This window comes from Chelonia mydas, chromosome 2 (genome assembly GCF_015237465.2).
Source record: "Chelonia mydas isolate rCheMyd1 chromosome 2, rCheMyd1.pri.v2, whole genome shotgun sequence".
NCBI classification, from domain to species: Eukaryota; Metazoa; Chordata; order Testudines; family Cheloniidae; genus Chelonia; species Chelonia mydas.
The window spans coordinates 244,710,870-244,733,671 of record NC_057850.1 but is presented as its reverse complement, the minus strand read 5'-3'; the positions used below and the strand labels follow the sequence as shown (position 1 = coordinate 244,733,671).

General features: G+C 45.3%; 1 protein-coding gene across 7 annotated transcripts in view; it reads left to right on the top strand.

Annotated features, from left to right (window-relative positions):
• Positions 1 to 22,802, top strand: part of DPP6 (dipeptidyl peptidase like 6) — an 812,601-nt gene that overhangs the window by 630,778 nt on the left and 159,021 nt on the right. For all 7 annotated transcript variants that reach the window (XM_037891092.2, XM_037891091.2, XM_043541565.1 and 4 more), the window contains one exon: positions 9,155 to 9,236. In XM_037891092.2, the coding sequence (XP_037747020.1) occupies positions 9,155 to 9,236 (82 nt within the window). The remainder of the gene's footprint in view (positions 1 to 9,154; positions 9,237 to 22,802) is intronic.

Here is a 22,802-nt window from a genome sequence, read left to right as displayed (position 1 = left end):
GGGAGCATCTACAGGACCTGGAACCCAAGTGATTTCAGGGGACAACTAATGAAATAACAGGGACAGGAGTGCGGTCACCTTTCTTGGTGGTAGGCAGAATTAACCACATTTAGGAACCACATCTAGGAACATCTGTAGTGGAGGGAATGAGGTGGGGTGGCAAGCAGTCCAGGGGGGAGGGGAAAGGGACCAAACCTTCCTTAGTAGAGCTGCTGCTCTAAGGAATACTTAGGTGCTGTATGTAGGAAGGTGTTGGGGCTTCACTAAGTGGTGTTTCTCAATCTGAACCAATGACCCAGCTGATTTTTAGCAGATGCAGTGCTGAGGTGTAAATACGAGGTTTGTTGTTCCTAGGATCTTCCAGAGATCACTTCTGAAGTATATAGGTTTTACATCAGGGTCTCTCTAGCCCCTTCCCTCCCCATTTTCTTATTTGGGAGGGCTGATCTTCACATTTTTATTTATTGTTTGTATTGTGGGAGCACCTAGGAGCCCCAGTCATGCACCAGGACCCCTTTGTGCTAGGCTCTGTGTAAACACAGACCCAAAAGAGGGTCCCTGCCCTAAGGCGCCTACAGTCTAAGACAACTGGGAACAGATGGATAAGGACAGATGCGGGAGTGCAAGTGACCGGTGAAGCAATATTGGTCAGGGTGACAGGCGGTGGTGGCAGCACACCAACAGGCTAGCCGTTGTCAAGATGTCCGTAGGCGTCACGGCAAAGGAGCTTTTTGAGAAGGGATTTGAAGATGGAGATGAATTTCGTGGATCACCTCGCAAACATGTGGTTTGCAGCATGGGAGAAAGCGCGAAGGTGCTTGTTTGAAAAACTGGCAAGTGGGCAGTGGAGGCTGATGTCATGGGTCAATGGGAGAAGACACACGGCTACTGTAAATGTACGGTATCCCACATAGTCCTACTCGCTTTAACATTTCTAGTCTCCCTCTCAGGGGAGTCCTTTCAAGGTCTGGGTTTTATTGCTACACCTCAGCTGTTGATTGCTAACCTGACTTATTTGAGACCCTGCTGATTCCCGTGGAAGATTCACCTTCTGCCTCATGGAGATCCAAGACTAGATAGCTGCAAAAACTTAATGGAGTTAAACACCAGTCAGAGAAAATGGCTTTTAAGTGGCTTATTTTGTCCCTTGGAGACTGTCACCTCTTCACCGTCCCTTTGTGTGGACTAGATATGAATTCCAGCAGTGGAACCAAAAGTTTTTTTTTTAAATCTCTGTCATATACACTTTCGAGATGTCACATGAGGAACATAAAGACCATTTCCAGCATCTGCAGATGTTTAGAGAAAACTAGAGATTCCAGTCAATGCCTCCATTCCTCCAGACTAGATTACTGTAACTCCTTACCATTTCCCAATCTCTGCTGGATTTTTAAATCACCTCCAGTGTTTTCACAATTTCACAACAAAGACCAGCCTGTGCCATGAATTTTACATCATTCCGAATGGACATCCACTGGCTCCTGCTATGACAGATGATTGATTTTAATGTTGTATTAGCATTTTTGCCAGGTTTTGCTTGGCCTACTGCCAGATATTACATTGTTGTATGCGTTAGCCACACAGACAGACTGTAGTCAGCTAGGCTGATTAGACTCCTTACATTTGTGGCTGAATTTGACTGGGTTGCTGACTCTGTTGAGCAAACTTTTTTTGTTACCTGGTGCTTTTGTGTTTTATGCTCCATGTCTGGAATTCAGTGCCTGTGGGTGAAATGTGTGGTATCCCTGGTTGTTTTTAAGACCAAACCACAGATCTGCTATATAGCTGTGCTTGAACCTTCAATGGGTTTCATTTGCTTTCATTTCCTGCATTTTCCTTTAATCATTGAAAAACACTGCTTGGGGCTTACATGAAGTGGGCTGTACAATAAAATGTTGGGTTATTTCTCAAGACATTTTAAATCTGTTTGGGGGTGTGTGCTTGCATACGTTCATGTGCACACACACATACATGCACGCTTAAAAGAGAAAAAGCCCAAAAGAGCTCAGGAGAGGTTTTCCAATCTATTTAAGCACTTACATTAAAATGTGGGGTGAGGAGAGGGGTCCTAGTGCTGCATCTTCAGATAGTCTAAGTCCTTGATTAATTGTTCCAGCATGTCTTTGATTCCCTTCAATATTTTGTTTTCTTCTCTCTCTCTCTTTCTGGGCCTTTCTGTAGATCTGTGTGTCTCCTGGGAAGTGTTTCTCTTTCTGACATCTGTCTCTTCTCCTCCTTTGTGTACACTGAAGTAAACAAGTCATTTAATTGTTTAACAATGTCTTTTCCATCTGTTAGAAATAACCTTCCTATCTCTTGGAAGATTTGCTTTTTCTCTCAGAGTCACTACTGTACCTTTGGTTCTTTTGTACTTGGACACATTTTTAGTTCCCGTAATCTCTTCTACAATGATTTTTGTGTTCCATCTTGCTTTTCTTATCATACTTCACACATGCTTGACTGTATAGTCTTCACAGTTCTTTAGAGTCCTTCTGCTCGTACACATCCACCATCCTGTTTGGAACAATTTAGCAGTCTCTCCTCTAGAAAGACTTAGGCCTAGCATAGCAGGTTTTAAACAAGTCAAGATAGAGGTGCATTGGGGATGTTTGCACACCTGCCCCATCTTCTATCTGGTTCAAAACAGTGAATATTGTTCCCTCATTTCCCAAGCACTAAAATCAATCACAAGTTTAAGGGACTAAAGAAGAGACAGTAAACCTTTAATAGGAGTGTTCTCAGTGATTTCCAGGTTTGGAAATGAAGGCGAATGTAAAGAGTGTTTGGTTACAGAAAAGGATAGTGTACAATAAAAATAGTATAAATGTGTAATGGAAGCGGTTCATTAATAAACATTGTATGAACTAACTAATAGTGCACGAAGATTTATCCAAAATCACCCATTTTCAAGCCAACATCCTGTACAAATGAGACCACAAGGGAAGGTTCAGAAAAAACTGCAAGGCCTACATACATGTAGCTGTGAGAAACACAGCATCTTCAGAGAGGCCTGAATGATTGTTATAAATGATAGTTCTATACTCCTGGGGAAAATTCTGCACCACTGCATGTATGCAGAATTCATGTCCCCTATAGATTTTTTTGTTCCCCACAGAAAATAGATTCTGCCAGCAAGGCACTGCAATTACACCTTTCACCCACCAGGGGCTGATGTGGTGCCAGAAGAGAGGGCAGCAGGCTCAGGGCCTGAGCAGCCAGCCACAGAGAGGGAGAAGGAGAGGCTGCTTTCCTCACAGCACCCTGCCCATGGGGCGAGGTGAGGAAGCAAGGGATATGGGGGAAACAGACAGAGTGGGGCACACAGGGCTGCTGGGAGATCACATAGCCTGGGGTTCAGAAGGGCTAGTGGGGGGGACAAACTGGGGCAGGGGCAAAACAGCTACTGTGGTGACAGCATTGAGCCAGGGGCTGAATGGGAGTGGTGGTGCATGGACATGTGGGAGTGTGGGGGTGCAGGGCCACATGGGGTCAGGGGGAGGGGAGTGGCTGAGTGGAAGTGCAGGGACATATTGAGACAAGAGGGTGAGAGGTTCAGGGACACATAGGAACAGAAGAGGGGGATGGCTGAGTGGGGGAGCAGGGACACATAGGGATGGGGGAGAGAGAGTGCAGGGACACATGGGGATGGGGGGCAGATGTGCCTGACTGAATGGGAGAGGCTAGTGGTCAGCCAGGGTCTGCATGGGGGAGGCTCCCCAACTCCCTAACAATCCCTCTCTCCCCCTCAAAAAACCCCTATTCCATACTTGTCCCACCCCCACCCAACAACCCTCCAGGTTCACTCCCAGGCTTATTCCCAGCAATTACTTCCTTGTCCTTCAGCTCCTCCATTACCCTGACTTCCCCAAGCTTTTGCACTGCTTCTGAGGGGTGTGGGAAATAAGTCTTGTATTGTAGTTTAAATAAATTACTACTCAAAGTTCTATATTAGAGAGGAGGGATGGTCCAGTGGCTAGAGTGCTAGTCGGGGATTAAGGAGACCACCACTCCACCAATGGCTTCCTGTATAACTTTGGGCAAGTCACTTTATGCCTTAGTTCCCCATCTGTAAAATGTCACAATAGTCTTTCCCTATCTCACAGCTGTGGTGTGAGGCAGTCCGATAATACAGTAATGGAGTCCAGCTGCCAAAGAGAGATTTTCAAATGAGCTCAGGATCAGATTTCCAAATGCTTGGCACCCACAGTTGGGGCTGGATTTTCAAAAGGGCTCAGGACCCATTCTGCTGTGGAGCCCTTCTAAAGATCTGGCCCATGCTGCTCCTCCATGCCATGGCGACGCACTGCACTGAGCAAGCTGTTGCTCTCTGGTTGAAGTCAAGGGTTAGCACTGAAAACAGTTACTTTGAATGCACGGCTTATTAAATCCTGCAACCACACAGTATAATTTGCTATCCGTTATCTTTGTAGTTGGAAGCACAAGGTTTGGAAATGAATTAGCGCAACTGCAGCAATGTTTTTGCTGCTTTTTAAACTCTGCAAACATCAGATAGTCGCAGCCCATCTAAACGATTTAGGAGCTAGTTCAGTGGATAACGTTCTTTTGTCTTTAAAAATAGGTGTGAGAGAGAGAGAGGATGACTCTTCCTGCTTTGTCACTAGCACAGCACCTTTTTGGTAGAGCGAATGGTGGTCTTGTCTTTCTGTGTTGTGTTACCCCTTATCAGTTACCAAAGCTTGTTTATGCTGCAGTTCTCATTGTAATAGAATTTAGCTCTCCTGAAAGATGATGCAGTGAGCAGAACTGACATGACTTGTCTGTTATTGGTCTGAATTATTGGCTAGAATTGATATGCATGTCCCTCAGCTCCAAATGCTTTCTTTGACGTGTTGCTGGCTTGAATTCTTGTAGTTTGTCCAATCTGTTCATTTGAGGGGAATATTTTAGTATTATAATATGTGACAGACCCAGACCAGTGGGGTACAGGAGTTTGGTAGAAGGCAAATATACTGGCCACTGGATGAACAGTTTCCTGTTCCCTGAGTGACCAGAGCAGGGGCTGCACTACAGCAATCAAGAACCTGCTAGAACCAATTAAGACAGGCAAGTTAATTAAAACACCTGGAGCCAATTAAGAACATACTAGAATCAATCATGGCGGGCAGACTAATCAGGACACCTGGTTAAAAAGGATCTCCCATCAGTTAGGGGAGGGGGTGCAAGGAGCAGGGAGTGAGAAGGCAAGCTGCTGGAGGACTGAGGAATACAGGCATGATCAGGCTTCAGGAGGAAGATCCTGCGGTGAGGATAAAGAAGGTGTTGGGAGGAGGCCCTGGGGAAGTAGCCCAGGGAGTTGTAGCTGTCACACAGCTGTTACAAGAGACACTGTAGACAGTTGCAATCCACAGGGCCCTGGGCTGGAACCCAGAGTAGAGGGTGGGCCCAGGTTCCCCCCATCCCCCTCAACTCCCTATTTGAGACAAGAGGAGGTGACCTGGACTGTGGGTCCCACCAGAGGGGAAGGTCCCTGGCTTATCCCCGGACTCACTAGGTGGGTCAGCAGAGACTGTGGGGATTGTTCTCCTCCCTTTCCCCATGCTGGCCCGTGATGAGGTTAGCTGAGTGAACGGCAGGTTTGAGCCACTAGCAAAGTTGGCCAAACTGAGGGCTGCCCTGAATCTCTGAGGCAAGCAAATCCGCCAATAAGCACAGGACCCACCAAGGCAGAGAAGGAACTTTGTCACAAATATTTTACATGTCTTATTGGCACAGGTGAAAAATTGGCCTTAATAATTTGTGTAACAAGTGGTTGAAGTGTGTTTTTCCTCTCAGTAAATCACAATACAATTTTTAATAATTTATCAGCCTGCTATGTTTCTGCCACACAAAGAGGCTACTCTCTGTTGGGGTAACCAAAATGGCTAACCACATTGCTAGAGTTTTGACAGAAGTGGCCGGCTAGCGGCTTAGGCATAAAGTACATGTAACCCTAGAATTAATCATAAAGAGCTGTGAAGTTGTTCCATTGTGGTGACTGGGAGCTTTGTGGCTGATTTTAATGGGAACAGAGAGCACTCAGGATAGAGTGAATCATTTACTTGCTCCCCAGCTCAGATCTTTCAAAAGCAACTAAGGACTATGATAAGCCCTTTATAACCAAACTTTGCAGGATGGAAGCAGAATTTGCCCTGCTCCAGGAGACATTCTGCCTTTGGAGGGCAAAGGCCGTACGAATGCCACAGGGGTCATGCATGCTATGCTGGAGCAGCAAATGTTATGCATCTTTTAAAAATGAGTTCAGCGACTTCATAGCTTTCTTTGACAGTGTAACAAGCTTTGTGGATGGGGGGAAGCAGTAGCTGTGGTATACGGGCAGTCCTCTGACTTACGACACAATTGGTTCCTGATAATTGCGTCATAAGTCGAAACATCGTAACTTGGAGCCACAATCTACTCCAATTCAGAAATGTCGTAAGTCCCGTTTGTCATAAGTCAAACGTTGTAAAGTCGAGGACTGCCTGTATCTTGACTTTAGTAAGGCTTTCATACTGTTTTGCATGACCACCTCATAAACTAACTAGGGAAATACAACCTAGATGAAGCTACTATAAGATGGGTGCATAATTGGTTGGAAAACCGTTCCCAGGGAGTAGTTATCAGTGGTTCACAGTCAAGCTGGAAGGGCATATCAAGTGGGATCTGGCAGGGATCAGTTCTGCATCCAGTTTATCAATCATTGAATCTTAGGAATGGCAGGGGCCTGAAGAGGCCAATAATTTAGATAATGGCACAGAGAGTACACTTGTAAAGTTTGTGGACGGTACCAAGCTGGGAGGGGTTGCAAGTGCTTTGGAGGATACGATTAAAATTCAAATTGATCTGGACAAACTGGAGAAATGGTCTGAAGTAAATAGGATGAAATTCAATGAGGACAAATGCAAAGTACTCCACTTAAGAAGGAACAGTCCGTTGCACACATACAAAATGGGAAATGACTGCCTAGGAAGGAGTACTGTGGAAACGGGTCTGGGGGGGCAGAGTGTATCGCAAGCTAAGTATGAGTCAATAGTGTAACACTGTTGCAAAAAACGCGAGCATCATTCTGCGATATATTAGCAGGAATATTGTAAGCAAGACACGAGAAGTAATTCTTCCACTCTACTCCACGCTGACTAGTCCTCAACTGGCATATAGTGTCCAGTTCTGGGCACCACATTTCAGGAAAGATGTGGACAAATTGGAGGAAGTCTAAAAAGCAACAAAAATTATTAAAGATCTAGAAAACATAACTTATGAGGCAAGATTTAAAAAACTGGGTTTGTTTAGTATGGAGAAGAGAAGACTGAGAGGGAACATGATAACAGTTTTCAAGTACATAAAAGGATTGTTACAAGGAGGAGAGAGAAATTTTCTCCTTAACCACCAAGGATAGGACAAGAAGCAATGGGCTTAAATTGCAGCAAGGGTGGTTTAAGTTCGACATAAGGAAAAACTTCCTAACTGTCAGGGTAGTTAAGCTCTGGAAAAAATTGCCTCGGGAGTTTGTGGAATCTCCATCACTGGAGATGTTTAAGAGCAGGTTAGACAAACACCTGTCAGGGATGGTCTAGATAATACTTAGTCCTTGCCATCAGTGCGGGGGCTGGACTAGATGACCTCTTGAGGTACCTTCCAGTTCTATGATTCAAGCAGTAGGCCACCAGTGCATGTGGCAAGGGGCAAGGCTACGGCCTTGGTTACAGCCACATCCTATCATGCCCCATTTGCGGGTCCTGCATTTCTTGCTCTGTGCAAGCCCTGGGTTTTAGCTGTCCTCTGGACAGGTGCACAAGGGAAGGGCTTACTCTACCCTCATTTGTACACCCATGCAAGAACAGGTGGAACCTAGCTGTACATCTCTTTGTCGCCAGTATATCTACACCCCAATACTGCAGACCTTACACTGAGAGAACACTCAGTGAGGAAAGAAAGTTTTTGGCTAATTAAAAAGAGCAGGATCAGGCCCTTATATATAGCCTCAGCCACAAAATATAATGCATGTGAACTTACTGTGTTTTCCCGTCTAAAAGGGAAAAGGGCACACATTTTTAGACATAATTGGATTTAACTGGTGGTGTCTAATTATTGCCTTTCATTTCATTGTATTGTAAAAGAGGCAAGAGAAAACAATGTGTTTAAGGAAGGAATAAAAGTCATACACGTGAAAGAAGAGAGGCAGTGTGGTCTAGTGGTAGAGCACTGAATTGAGACTAAGGACACCTGGATTCTATTCCCACCTTTACCACTGGGCTGCTCTGTGACCTTAGGCAAGTCACTTTGCTGCTCTGTGCCTCAGTTTCCCCATCTATAAAATGGCAATAATGATACTGACCTCCTTTGAAAAGCACTTTGAGAGCTATTGTGAATAACACTATATGAAAGCTTTATTAATATTCTTATTTATAGAGTTGTTATATAAATAAAAAGGGTTGTAATAGCAACTTCAAAGTATCAAAAATAATTATTTGCATTGAATATAAGCGCCATCAAAACAATAGGAGACAGCATGATGCCTGTGATGTGACAAGTTAACATTGTGCAGCACTGACATTTACAGAAGCGCACTATTTTTATTGCATTTGCCATGTCCACTGATGTCCTTCTCTAAAACAAAGGTAACAGGAAAAGCATTTCAATTTTATTTTTAAAAGATTGAGATTCAGTATTATTAACAGCTTTTCCCCTGAAAGCCAAGCTCTATATCAGTTTATGAGGTAGTAACAGAGATGCCAAAGTTCTTTGCCATCATGTTCAAAAGAAAATTATCAGGCAGAAAAGCCATGGGATGAAGAAGATGAAATTATATTATATCATGGCAGTGTGTTTCAGAACTGTAATTATTGTTTGTCCTTTGTGGATATCACAAGTGTTGATAAATATAATTATTTTGTTTGCTTTCCCTTGACATTGGTAGAACTAATGTATTTCAGTCTTGTATGAGTGAGAAGAGGTATTTGTCAGCTGATCCTACCCACACTTGTTACCAGAAGTAGTGCTGACTACATGTTAAGTAGTCATTGAAATCCAGTAGTAAGTGCTGGCAGGTTCTAGCCAAAGAAACGGACGCAAATGCATGTGAAGGAACTTCAAAGTAGGGAATGCACAAGTTTAAAGGATGAAACTCTAGAGACTGAAATCTTTGTTTTTTTTGCAGGGACCCCCAGAGTTTGTATCCACCTGAAGTTAGTAACGCAAAGCTTCAGTATGCCGGATGGGGGCCAAAGGGGCAACAACTGGTAAGATAGCACAAGCATGGAAATGAGTTTATATGAACACATACCATTGTAATTTTGCAAAATAATTATAAATAGATATTGTGCCAACTAGACCCTTTTCTCTTAGAGCCATTCTTCACAGGCTGATTTCTTACAACCAACATAGCAGATATAAGTCTGGAGCGTTTATGGGATATTGTCCTCACACTATTAAAATCCTAACTCATCGCTGAATGTTGTGGCCCCAACTTTTCAAAAGTGGGCATGCTAGGTTGTGCCTTTCCATCAGCACACACCCAACTTGTACATGCTCAATACACTTGTACACTCAAAGCATGGGGATACATTGGCATTTTGTGCCTGCACATACCGTTGCTCATGTGCAAAATATCAAAACATATGTTTGTTGACAACAACCCAGTGAAGCCATGATCCCCTCAGCGCTACTGCAGTGTAAATATTTAATAGAAGAAAGTATTCCATAGGCAACGTCACCAAAGCTTTGTTTTCCACTTATCTAGTATAAATTGTCTCCTTTCATGCTGGCTCTGCCCTGCTCCAGTACAACCCTTCCTCAAGTCCCTTCCGTTGTTCAGTCCTGCATGTTTCTAAAAGGAGTTGAATTAGCAACAGCACCTATAGCATCTGTATAGGGGCTGTTCTTAATATTAAGAAATGTATGTCATTTATTAATACTCTGTAGTAGGAAAAAATGGATTTAGTTCAAACTGCTGATTATTTGAAATATAGAAAATGAGCTCTTTGTCAATAGCGACTTGAGATCCTGGATTTGATTCTCCTGGTGTCCTGCGTAGGGCAAACTTCTCTACACCGGTCTGCCAATATATCTTAGGTGAAACATCCCTGCTTCATGAGAGGTTTCTGCTTCCATGGAGCGTCTGTAATTATTTGGGCAGACCCAGAATGGGTAGCTGGGACATGGCAGTTTAAGGCTAAAATGTATTGACAGACCTGTGTAGAGATGAGCTATGTGTACACAGCAGCTTCCACAGAGCTACTGAGAATTTGCACCCAAATTTGGCCCACCATGGCTTGGGAAATGGACAAACGTAGACAAGGACCCAAATCTGCAGGGGTGAAAAAGGGAGCCCTCATGGAGTGCATTGTTCCCAAAATTGTCATGGTCTCTTTGTGGCTCAGGCAGGTTTCCACGCGGTGAGAGTTTGTGCAAGCTCAACTATGTCAGTTCACAGCTCCTGCCATCTTAGGCGTGTCCTTCCTTAGAGCAAGAATCCCCTGCCCTCATTTCCTGGTGCAAATCCAATATCTAAACTTTTAAAGAGTCAACTGTCACTTCTCTCAGAAGGCACAATTAAAAAGGGGCAGCCACAAGTTCTGTTAAGCAGGCAGTGAAGCCGTGATGTTTTTGCTTTTATAAAAAGCCTGTTTTAACCTTTGCAGTCTGATAGGCTTTCCATGTGGTAGAGCAGGAGGAGGAAGCCATGAATGTCTTTGATAGCGTTCTCTAGAGAACTTAACACCTCTCGTGTTGAAATTGTACCTTCTGGGAGAAAGTGTTTGTAGCCGGTTCTAAGGATTTGTGATCTGCCAGAGGCATTTGTGCTACTGCACGTTCAAATGGGCTTTTACACAGAAAATTAAGCTTGAAAAGTGGACAGGGGAACCACACTTGTTTTCCTCTCAAGGAATATTCTCACAGGCTAGCTGTCAAGATGTTCAATATGTGGCATTGCTGGAAGGAAGATGGCTTCCAAAACACTGAAGGAGCCTTAGGTACTACTGTGGTTCATGACAAAGAAATGATAGCAGCTGCCACTGCCGGTGTCTAAGTCCTCTCTTCAGCACTGCAGCTTGTAGGAGACACAGGAATGACACTTGTCTTCCACTTCACCTGAAAAGTCAGCTGTGACGCAGCTGCAGGCCTAAGAGTTACTGCGCAAAGAGCCCAGCAATACTGATGCAGGGGTTTTCCCGCATGTGAAAAATGGTTAGAAAGAGATTCCTTTTCTCACTGCACACACTCACACACCCTTCTCTCACTCCATCTGCCATGTGTACCATTGAACGCCTTCAGGATGTTGACCTTGTGGCCACTGTGGTGTGGATTGTACTGGCACATGTGAGGTTTGGGTTTGAGAGAGCGCTTTGGACTCCCGACTCGTGGAAATGTGGGGTGTTCACATTGATGTAACTCCATTGACTTCAGTGGAGTTGCTCCTGATTTCCACTGGTGTGGAGAATCAGGCCCTACTGTTCCCAAGGTGTGAAGAATCTGCTGACAGTCTTCTTGAGAACATCTTGCTGTCTTATAAGAATAAATTTTTTTGGTGACCTGAGTGAAATGACTTGGTGAGCCTCATTCTATTGGCTTCCTGTGCTATACATACACTTTGTGCTGATAAATAGCAGATGGCTGCTTCCAGAGGTAAAAATGTGGCACTTTTTATAAGGTATAAACAATAAGGTACTGGTGGGGACCTTTAACACAAGAATGAGAACACTGAAAGAGGAAAGCTTGTAATACCATATGTGTAAAGACATTTTCATTAATAAGGAATTAACTGCCTTTAGAAAAATTGAAGAATAGAACAAAAGAAGGGTTTTTTTTCCTGTTACTTAACTGTTTAATTTTTATTTTAGTACAAAGTGAGCTGTTCAAAACATAACAAAACCTGGACTCTTCTAATCTGAAAGACAAGGCAACCTGAATTGTGCTTGGGCCATTTCCTATGTCATGAGTGTATCTTCCTTTCTTCAACAGATTTTCTGCTGGGGTCGATCACTATAGTTACCTGCTATTCACTCCTAGAATCATAGTGTAATACTACTACCCATTACTTTAGATTTATCTGATGGTCATCAAGGCCAGCCCTCTGTACTGAGACAGGCGTCGAGGACTGAGACTATCCCTGAGAGGTGTTTGTCCAAACTATTCTTTAAAATCTCCATCAATGGGGATTCCACAATGGGCAATTAATTTGCATCTTGGAAAAAGGAACATAGCCATACCAAAACCCAGACTGACCCTCCATTCAGTTCAATATCTTGTCTCTACCAACAGCCTATAATGAATCCTTCATGGAGAAATGAACAAATTCCATATCATACCTCCCCAATTGTTTAAGATGCAACATGAGACAAAATCTCTTCCTCTCTTCACTGGTGATCATTTAGGGCCTGATCCTGCATCACTGTTGCCAATGGGACTTTTTTCCTTTGACTTCAGGAAGAATGGGATCAGGGGTTTAATGCATTAGGATTGGTAGTCCTTATCCTGACTAGTGTAACTGCAGATATTCTTTTATATATAAGTGTCTAACCCCATTATGAATCTTGCAAAGATATTTACATCAACAGCCTCCTGGAACAGCAAGCTAATTATGTGTTTCATTAAAACAGTATTTCTTTTTGCCCCTTCTAAATATGTTGTCTTCTAATGTAGTTGTATTTTTGTCCTTGTATTTTGGGGTGAGTTAAGTCGAAGCTTTTATACAGGGGTGAAAGTAAGTCGAGTGACTTACCAGTTCTCTGGGACCAGCTCTGGCCCCCAGAAGGGGTGGGGCTTAGGGTGGAAGGGGCGGGTTTGAGGTGGTCAGAGCCAGCCCCAGCCCACTCTGTAAGGTCAGTGCCTCCCCCGCCCCCACCGGGGTAACAGCAGCAGCCCGGGGCTCCCCTCTTCTACCGCCCTGGCCTTTTAAATAGCCGCCGGAGCCCTGGGGAAGCAGCGGGGCTCCAGGGGCTATTTAAAGGACCGGGGCGGCAGAGGCAGCTGGAGCCCCGGCCTTTAAATAGCCCCTGCTACCCCAGGGCTCCGGAGGCTATTTAAAGGGCCCGCGGCTCCCCTGCTTCTACCACCCCGGTCCTTTAAATAGCCGCCGGAGCTCTGGAGTAGCGGCGGCGGGGCTCCAGTGCTATTTAAAGTGCCAGGGCGGTAGAAGCAGGGGAGCCCCAGGCCCTTTAAATAGCTGCCACAGCCCTGCAACCGCTACCCCAGGGCTCCAGCAGCAGGGCTCTGGAGGCCCTTTAAATTGCCCCCTGGGGAATCCAGGCTGCCCCAGTATGGTGCACCGGCTCTTGCCGGTATGCCGTACCGGCGTGTACCTGCTTACTTTCACCTCTGCTTTTATATATACTGTGCATTTTATATACCTCTAGCTTATTGCTATTTTTGCTCTGTTCCTTGCCAAGCTAAATAATTTTAGACTTTTAAACACAATGTTGTTGTTAAAAGAAAAGGAGTATTTGTGGCACCTTAGTGAGCTGTGGCTCGCGAAGGCTTATGCTCAAATAAATTGGTTAGTCTCTAAGGTGCCACAAGTACTCCTTTTCTTTTTGCGAATACAGACTAACACGGCTGCTACTCTGAATGTTGTTGTTTTCAAAAAATTCAAGTATGTAGTCAGGCCTTGAGATGCACTAATGTAGACTTTCCAATTACATAAAACAAATCAGTAACATATCGTGGCATAGATGCCCAGGAGAAAAGGGCAGGATAAAGAAGATGGGGGGAAAAAAACATTCTGTGTTCCTTATTCAATATTCCAAAACTACTTAAACTGCACCAGTGTGTATTGGTCATCTGCTTCCCAGTGGACATAATGCCTTCTCACAGGGAAGCAATCCAGACTCCAAAACCAAAGGATCTGTTTTTTCTCTTTGAAAAAGGTTGGTAAGGTTCTGAGAGTTACACCCAGTCTCTCACACATTAAGAGGAGAACAGACTATTTGATTGTTTATTTCACTTGAGTCTTCCCAGTCTTCGTAAACTCCATGGACTCAGTCTGCAGCTGTGCTGAGCTTATACTTGGTGCAGTTGAGAGAAGTGAAGGGATGGGGGAAGATGGCTACCTGTGAGCCTCATTTCTGCTCCCCCAATCCTGGCCTGATGGAAGCCCAAAATGGCCCCTGGAGTGACTCAGATCTGCTCCAAGCTGTGTCAGCTGTAGGGCCGCCATTAAGTGTTTTGTCACCCGGCGGTGGGGGGAATGTTTTTAATTCTACCCACCCACCCCCACTCACCAAGTCACTCTCCCAAAGGTAACAAGAAGTCTGGTGGCACCTTAAAGACTAACAAATTTATTTGAGCATAAGCTTTTGTGGGTAAAACACCACTTCTTCAGATGCGTGGAGTGAAAATTACCAATTCAGGCATTATTTAATGACACATGAAGGGAAGGGAGTTACCTCACAAGTGGAGAACCAGTGTTGACAGGGCCAATTCTATCAGGGTGGATGTAGTCCATTCCCAATAATTAATGAGGAGGTGTCAATTCCAGAAAAGGCAAAGCTGCTTTTGTAATGAGCCAGCCACTCCCAGTCCCTATTCAAGCTCAAATTAACGGTGTTAAATTTGCAAATGAATTTTAGTTCTGCTGTTTCTCTTTGAAGTCTGTTTCTGAAGTTTTTTTGTTCAAGTATAGCTACTTTTAAGTCTGTTATAGAATGTCCAGGGAGATTGAAGTGTTCTCCTACGGGCTTTTGTATGTTACCATTCCTGATGTACGATTTGTGTCCATTTATTCTTTTACAAAGGGACTGTCTGGTTTGGCCAATGTACATGGCAAAGGGGCATTGCTGACACATGATGGCATATATCACATTGTGGATGTGCAGGTGAATGAGCCTCTGATGGTGTGGCTGATGTGGTTGGGTCCTCTGATGGTGTCGCTAGAGTAGATATGGGGACAGAGTAGGCAATGAGGTTTGCTACAGGGATTGGTTCCTGGGTTAGTGTTGGTGTGGTGTGTAGTTGCTGGTGAGTATTTGCTTCAGGTTGGGGGACTGTCTGTAAGCGAGGACTGGCCTGCCTCCCAAGGTCTTTGAGAGTGAGGGATCGTTTTCCAGGATAGGATGTAGATTGTTGATGATGTGCTGGAGAGGTTTCAGCTGGGGGCTGTACGTGATGGCCAGTGGTGTTCTGTTATTTTCCTTGTTGGGCCTGTCCTGTAGAAGGTGATTTCTGGGTACCTGTCTCGCTCTGTCAGTCTGTTTCCTCACTTCCCCAGGTGGGTATTGTAGTTTTAAGATTGCTTGATAAAGATCTTGTAGGTGTTTGTCTCTGTCTGAGGGATTGGAGCAAATTCGGTTGTATCTTAGGGCTTGGCTGTAGACAATGGATCATGTGATGTGTCCTAGATGGAAGCTGGAGGCATGTAGGTAGGAATAGCAGTCAGTAGATTTCCGGTATAGGGTGGTGGTTATGTGACCATCACTTATTTGCACTGTAGTGTCCAGGAAGTGGATCTCTTGTGTGGACTGGTCCAGGCTGAGGATGATGGTGGGGTGGAAATTGTTGAAATCCAGGTGGAATTCTTCAAGAGCCTCTTTCCTGTGGGTCCATATGTTGAGGATGTCATCAATGTAGTGCAAGTAGAGGAGGGATGCTAGGGGACGAGAGCTGAGGAAGGGTTGTTCTAAGTCAGCCATAAAAATGTTGCCATACTGTGGGGCCATGCAGGTATCCATAGCAGTGCCACTGACTTGAAGGTATAAGTCGTCCCCAAATCTGAAATGGTTGTGGGTGAGGATAAAGTCACAAAGCTCAGCCATCAGGTGTGCCGTGGCCTCATTAGGGATACTGTTCTTAACAGCTTGTAGTCAGTCCTCATGTGGAATATTGGAATATCCCAAAAGTGCATGCAAAAAAACTTGACAAATAACTGCAGATTTGGCAGCCCTGAATGTGATGATTTGGTGCCTAGGACAGACAGCCTTGTTGCCTGTCCTGAAGGCCAGCCCTGATCAGCTGGAGCCAACTGTTATGCAGGCCAGGGCTCTGTCAGATCACCATCCCTGTCAAGGTTCCTCCCCCACTCTGAACTCTAGGGTACAGATGTGGGGACCTGCATGAAAAACCTCCTAAGCTTATCTTTACCAGCTTAGGTCAAAACTTTCCCAAGGTACAAAATATTCCACCCTTTGTCCTTGGATTGGCCGCTACCACCACCAAACAAATACTGGTTACTGGGGAAGAGCTGTTTGGACACGTCTTTCCCCCCAAAATACTTCCCAAAACCTTGCACCCCACTTCCTGGACAAGGTTTGGTAAAAAAGCCTCACCAATTTGCCTAGGTGACTACAGACCCAAACCCTTGGATCTGAGAACAATGAAAAAGCATTCAGTTTTCTTACAAGAAGACTTTTAATAGAAATAGAAGTAATTAGAAATAAGAAATCCCCCCTGTAAAATCAGGATGGTAGATACCTTACAGGGTAATTAGATTCAAAACATAGAGAACCCCTCTAGGCAAAACCTTAAGTTACAAAAAAGATACACAGACAGAAATAGTTATTCTATTCAGCACAATTCTTTTCTCAGCCATTTAAAGAAATCATAATCTAACACGTACCTAGCTAGATTACTTACTAAAAGTTCTAAGGCTTCATTCCTGGTCTATCCCCGGCAAAGACAAAATATAGACAGACACACAGACCCTTTGTTTCTCTCCCTCCTCCCAGCTTTTGAAAGTATCTTGTCTCCTCATTGGTCATTTTGGTCAGGTGCCAGCGAGGTTACCTTTAGCTTCTTAACCCTTTACAGGTGAGAGGAGATTTCCTCTGGCCAGGAGGGATTTTAAAGGGGTTTACCCTTCCCTTTATATTTATGACATGCCCCCCAAATCTCAGCTAGGGTGAAACACTGGCTGGGATTTCTTCCTGGAGCTCTAGGAAAAACAGAGTTAATAAGACACATGCATCTCTAAATATACTACCAAGTACATAAAGACTAACAATATTTTCTACATCTCAAGGACGATTTTAACCAGTTGATTCTGGGAAACTTTCACGGGAGAGTGCATCAGCCACTTTGTTAGAAGCTCCTGAGATGTGTTGGATGTCGAAATCAAAATCTTGGAGAGCTAAACTCCACCGAAGAAGTTTTTTGTTAGTTTCTTTGACGGTGTGAAGCCACTTCAGTGCAGCATGGTCGGTTTGCAGGTGGAAACGCCGTCCCCAAACATATGGGCGTAGCTTTTCCAGAGCGTAGACAATGGCGTAACATTGTTTTTCAGTGATTGACCAGTTGCTTTCCCTCTCAGACAGTTTTTTGCTGAGGAACACTACAGGGTGGAATTCTTGATCAGGTCCTTTCTGCATTAAAACTGCTCCCACACCACGCTCGGACGCATCTGTGGTTACTAGGAACGGTTTGTCAAAGTCTGGGGCCCTTAGTTACAGGGTCAGACATGAGTGTCGCTTTAAGCTTGTTAAAGGCCTTCTGACACTTTTCGGTCCACTGAACAGCATTTGGCTGTTTCTTTTTGGTTAGGTCTGTCAGTGGGGTGGCGATTTGGCTGTAGTGCGGTACAAATCGTCGGTAATAACCGGCCAAGCCTAAGAAGGATTGAACCTGTTTCTTTGACTTTGGGACAGGCCACTTTTGGATAGCATCCACTTTGGCCTGTAGGGGGCTGATAGTTCCTTGACCCACCTGGTGTCCAAGGTAAGTCACTCTGTTTAGGCCTATTTGACACTTCTTAGCCTTAACAGTTAGTCCTGCCTCCCTTATGCGCTCAAGGACTTTTTGTAGATGTTCCAAGTGGTCTGCCCAGGAATCTGAAAATATGGCCACATCGTCAAGGTAGGCGACTGCATATTCTCCTAATCCCGCTAGGAGACCATCTACAAGTCTTTGGAAGGTGGCGGGTGCATTTCGCAGCCCGAAAGGGAGTACATTAAATTCATACAGCCCGAGATGTGTGGTGAAGGCTGACCTTTCCTTGGCAGATTCATCTAGCGGTACCTGCCAGTACCCCTTGGTTAAGTCCAAGGTAGAGATGAACTGGGCCCGTCCCAGTTTCTCTAATAGTTCATCTGTGCGTGGCATTGGATAGTTGTCTGGGCGAGTTACAGCATTTAGCTTACGGTAGTCCACGCAAAAACGTATTTCCCCATCTGGTTTGGGAACTAGAACCACTGGAGATGCCCATGCACTTTCAGAGGGGCGGATTACACCCATCTGTAACATATCCCGGATCTCCCGTTCTATAGCAGTTTTAGCTTGAGGAGACACCCGGTAAGGTTGGACTCTAATTGGGCGAGCATTACCTGTGTCAATGGAGTGGTATGCCCGTTCAGTCAGTCCTGGGGTGGCTGAGAACGTTGGCGCGTAGCTAGTGCACAGCTCCTGGATCTGCTGTCGCTGCATACGCCCAAGGGTCATGGAGAGGTTCACCTCTTCCACACCACCAGCACATTTCCCTTCGTAGTAGACACCTTCAGGCCACTCAGCATCGTCTCCTCCCTGGGCTGTAAACTGACAAACCTTTAATTCTCTGGAATAAAAGGGCTTTAGAGAATTAATATGGTACACCTTAGGCTTTCGGTTGGAGGTGGGGAATGCTATGAGATAATTAACAGCTCCCAGGCGCTCCTGGACCGTGAATGGCCCTTCCCACGATGCTTCCATTTTATGGGCCTGGAGCGCCTTTAAGACCATGACCTGGTCCCCTACTTTGAAGGAACGCTCTCTAGCATGTTTATCATACCAGGCTTTTTGTTCTTTTTGAGTATCCTGTAAGTTTTCTTTAGCAAGGGCTAAAGAGGTTCGGAGGGTGTTTTGTAGGTTGGTTACAAAGTCCAGAATGTTAGTTCCTGGAGAAGGTGTAAATCCCTCCCATTGCTGCTTCACCAACTGCAATGGCCCCTTAACCTCACGGCCATATACAAGTTCAAATGGGGAAAACCCTAAACTGGGGTGTGGTACAGCTCTGTAGGCAAAGAGCAACTGCTGCAACACTAGGTCCCAATCATTGGAGTGCTCATTTACGAATTTACATATCATGGCCCCCAAAGTTCCATTAAACTTCTCCACCATGCCATTTGTTTGATGGTGGTAAGGAGTGGCAACCAAGTGATTTACCCCATGAGCTTCCCAAAGGTTTTTCATAGTTCCTGCCAGGAAATTAGTCCCTGCATCTGTGAGGATGTCGGAGGGCCAACCTCCCCTGGCAAAAATGTCTGCTAGTGCCTGGCACACACTTTTAGCCCTGGTGTTGCTTAGAGCTACTGCTTCCGGCCATCGGGTGGCAAAATCCATGAAAGTCAGTATGTACTGCTTTCCTCTGGGTGTCTTTTTCGGAAAAGGACCCAGAATATCCACAGCTACTCGCTGAAATGGAACTTCAATGATGGGGAGTGGCTGGAGAGGGGCTTTGACCTGGTCTTGGGGCTTTCCCACTCTTTGGCACACCTCACAAGACTGGACATAGGTAGAAACATCCTTGCCCATTCCCTCCCAGTGGAATGACCCCCCCCAAACGATCTTTGGTCCTGTTCACCCCAGCATGGCCACTAGGGTGATCATGGGCTAAGCTCAAGAGCTTGGCCCGGTATTTAGTTGGAACTACCAACTGTCTCTGAGGATGCCAGTCTTCCTGGTGTCCACCAGAAAGAGTTTCCTTGTATAAAAGTCCTCTTTCTACAACAAACCTGGATCGATTAGAAGAGCTGAGAGGTGGTGGGTTGCTCCATGCCGCCGTCCAAGCTCTCTGGAGGCTTTCATCTGCTTCCTGTTCGGTCTGGAACTGTTCTCTTGATGCTGGAGACATCAGTTCCTCATTGGATTGTGGACCTAGGCTTGGTCCCTCTGGAAGCGATATAGGGGATGGAGCTGTTTCTGTTGACTGTGAACCGCTCTCCGCTGGTGCACTATGTTGGGATTCAGGCTCCGGCTGAGCCTCTTGTGTCGGGTTATCGGCTGCTGCCGGTTCAGGGTCGGTGGGGCCCTCTGGTGTTGAGGTTGCAAGTACTGGATTCAGTGCTGGCAATGGGTCTGGTGTTGGTTGTTCGGCTGGTTCCGGTTCTGGGACTGGTTCCGTCTGGGTCTCTGGGACTGGATCCACTACTGCTGTTGCAGACATTGGCCTGGGGTCCGGGTCCATCACCTCTGACCGGGTCCTGATAGAAGTTTTCGGAACAGAGCTAGGCCTCACGGCTTGTTTAGCCTGGCTGCGGGTGACCGTTCCCACCCTCTTGGCCTGCTTCACATGATTGGCCAAGTCTTCCCCCAACAGCATGGGGATGGGATAATCATCATAGACTGCAAAAGTCCACATTCCTGACCAGCCCTTGTACTGGACAGGCAACTTGGCTGTAGGCAAATCGAAAGAGTTGGACTTGAAGGGTTGAATCGTCACTTGGATCTCTGGGTTGATTAAATTGGGGTCCACTAAGGAAGCATGGATAGCTGACACTTGTGCTCCGGTGTCCCTCCACGCGGTGACCTTCTTCCCGCCCACACTCACAGTTTCCCTCCGCTCCAAGGGTATCTGGGAGGTATCTGGGCCTGTGGACCTCTGGTGCGATTCCGGTGCAATGAACTGTAATCTGTTGGGGTTCTTGGGGCAGTTGGCCTTTACATGCCCCAGCTCGTTACATTTAAAACATCGTCCAGCTGACTGGTCACTGGGGCGAGGAGGGTTGCTGGAGAACGGGGTGGAGGGACGATAAGGGGTCTGGAGGGTTCTTTGGGAGGTAGGTGGGGCTTTGGGCGGCCCCCGGTAATAGGGTGTGGTCTGGGGTTGTCCCTTCTGGTCTCCGCTCCAACTGCGACCAGTTTTCTTCTTCTCTGCCACCTCCACCCATCTGGCTCCAATCTCTCCTGCCTCGATTACAGTTTTGGGCTTCCCATCTAGGATGTATCTTTCTATTTCCTCAGGAACACCCTCTCAGAATTGTTCCATTTGCATTAGGAAGGGCAAATTTACTGGAGATTCAACACTTGCTCCGGATATCCAGGCATCCCAATGCTTCACAATGTGGTAGGCATGTCGGGTAAATGACACGTCTGGTTTCCACCTTAGGGCTCTGAACCTCCGACGAGACTGCTCGGGTGTTATCCCCATTCTGACTCTTGCCTTGGATTTAAACAGTTCATACTTGTTCATGTGTTCTTCAGGCATTTCAGCTGCCACCTCAGCTAAGGGTCCACTGAGCTGCGGCCTCAGTTCTATCATGTATTGGTCAGTAGAGATGTTGTACCCAAGGCAGGCCCTTTCGAAGTTTTCTAAGAAGGCCTCAGTATCATCACCTGCCTTGTAGGTGGGGAACTTTCTGGGATGGGGAGTGGTACCTGGAGAAGGATTGCTAGGGTTTATTGGTATATTCTGCTGAGCCTTTACCTTCTCCATCTCCAGTGCATGCTTCCTCTCTTTTTCCTTCTCCTCCTCCTCATGCTTCCTTGCCTCCATTTCCCTCCTGTGGGCAGCCTCCTGTACCTCCTTCTCCAGCCGCATGAGTTCTATCTGTCTTTCATGTTCCTTTTGTTTTTCCTCAGCCTGAAATCTGGCTAATTCCATCTTTTGTTGTGCCGTGGATTCTGTCATCCTAACCTCTCTGTTTTTAACTAACTTTACACCCGAGGTTTAGAAATAAACAAACAAAACTTGGCTGTAAAATTTTGCTGTGCTGGAATAGAATACCTATTCTCTGATAGTGATTGTCAGCCTACAAAAAAAAAAGACAATTCCCTTGTCTCTGCTCTGGGCCCAAATCAAAGCAAAAACTTCCAGCTACTTTGAAACCTGTTTACCCAGCCCAAAGAAAAACCAAGTTTCCTTTTTAAACTTGTGCTCCTTGTAAAAAATCAAAATCCAAAAAAACAAAACAAAAACCCTGCCACTTTTGTCTCCAGGCAAATGGGTAGAACACCCCCCCCCCTTCTATTTACTTTTAGGGAAACAAAACACTCTGGGTTGGAAGACTGTGAATTTCCCTGCAGGAGTTAAGTACCCTGCCTCCAGGCAAAGAAAACCTGCAATTCACAAAGATAATCCCCTTTTGTCTCTGCTTGGCCACAAAGCAGAGAAAAACAAGCTGCTTTCTGGACTTCCTTTCCAAAGGAAAAAAAAATCTCTTTTTAAAATCTGTATTTCTAGTTCAAAAAAATCTCAACTGGATCTCAAAATGATTTCAGGTTAATCCCACCATGCTGCCACCATGTCAAGGTTCCTCCCCCACTCTGAACTCTAGGGTACAGATGTGGGGACCTGCATGAAAAACCTCCTAAGCTTATCTTTACCAGCTTAGGTCAAAACTTTCCCAAGGTACAAAATATTCCACCCTTTGTCCTTGGATTGGCCGCTACCACCACCAAACAAATACTGGTTACTGGGGAAGAGCTGTTTGGACACGTCTTTCCCCCCAAAATACTTCCCAAAACCTTGCACCCCACTTCCTGGACAAGGTTTGGTAAAAAAGCCTCACCAATTTGCCTAGGTGACTACAGACCCAAACCCTTGGATCTGAGAACAATGAAAAAGCATTCAGTTTTCTTACAAGAAGACTTTTAATAGAAATAGAAGTAATTAGAAATAAGAAATCCCCCCTGTAAAATCAGGATGGTAGATACCTTACAGGGTAATTAGATTCAGAACATAGAGAACCCCTCTAGGCAAAACCTTAAGTTACAAAAAAGATACACAGACAAATAGTTATTCTATTCAGCACAATTCTTTTCTCAGCCATTTAAAGAAATCATAATCTAACACGTACCTAGCTAGATTACTTACTAAAAGTTCTAAGGCTTCATTCCTGGTCTATCCCCGGCAAAGACAAAATATAGACAGACACACAGACCCTTTGTTTCTCTCCCTCCTCCCAGCT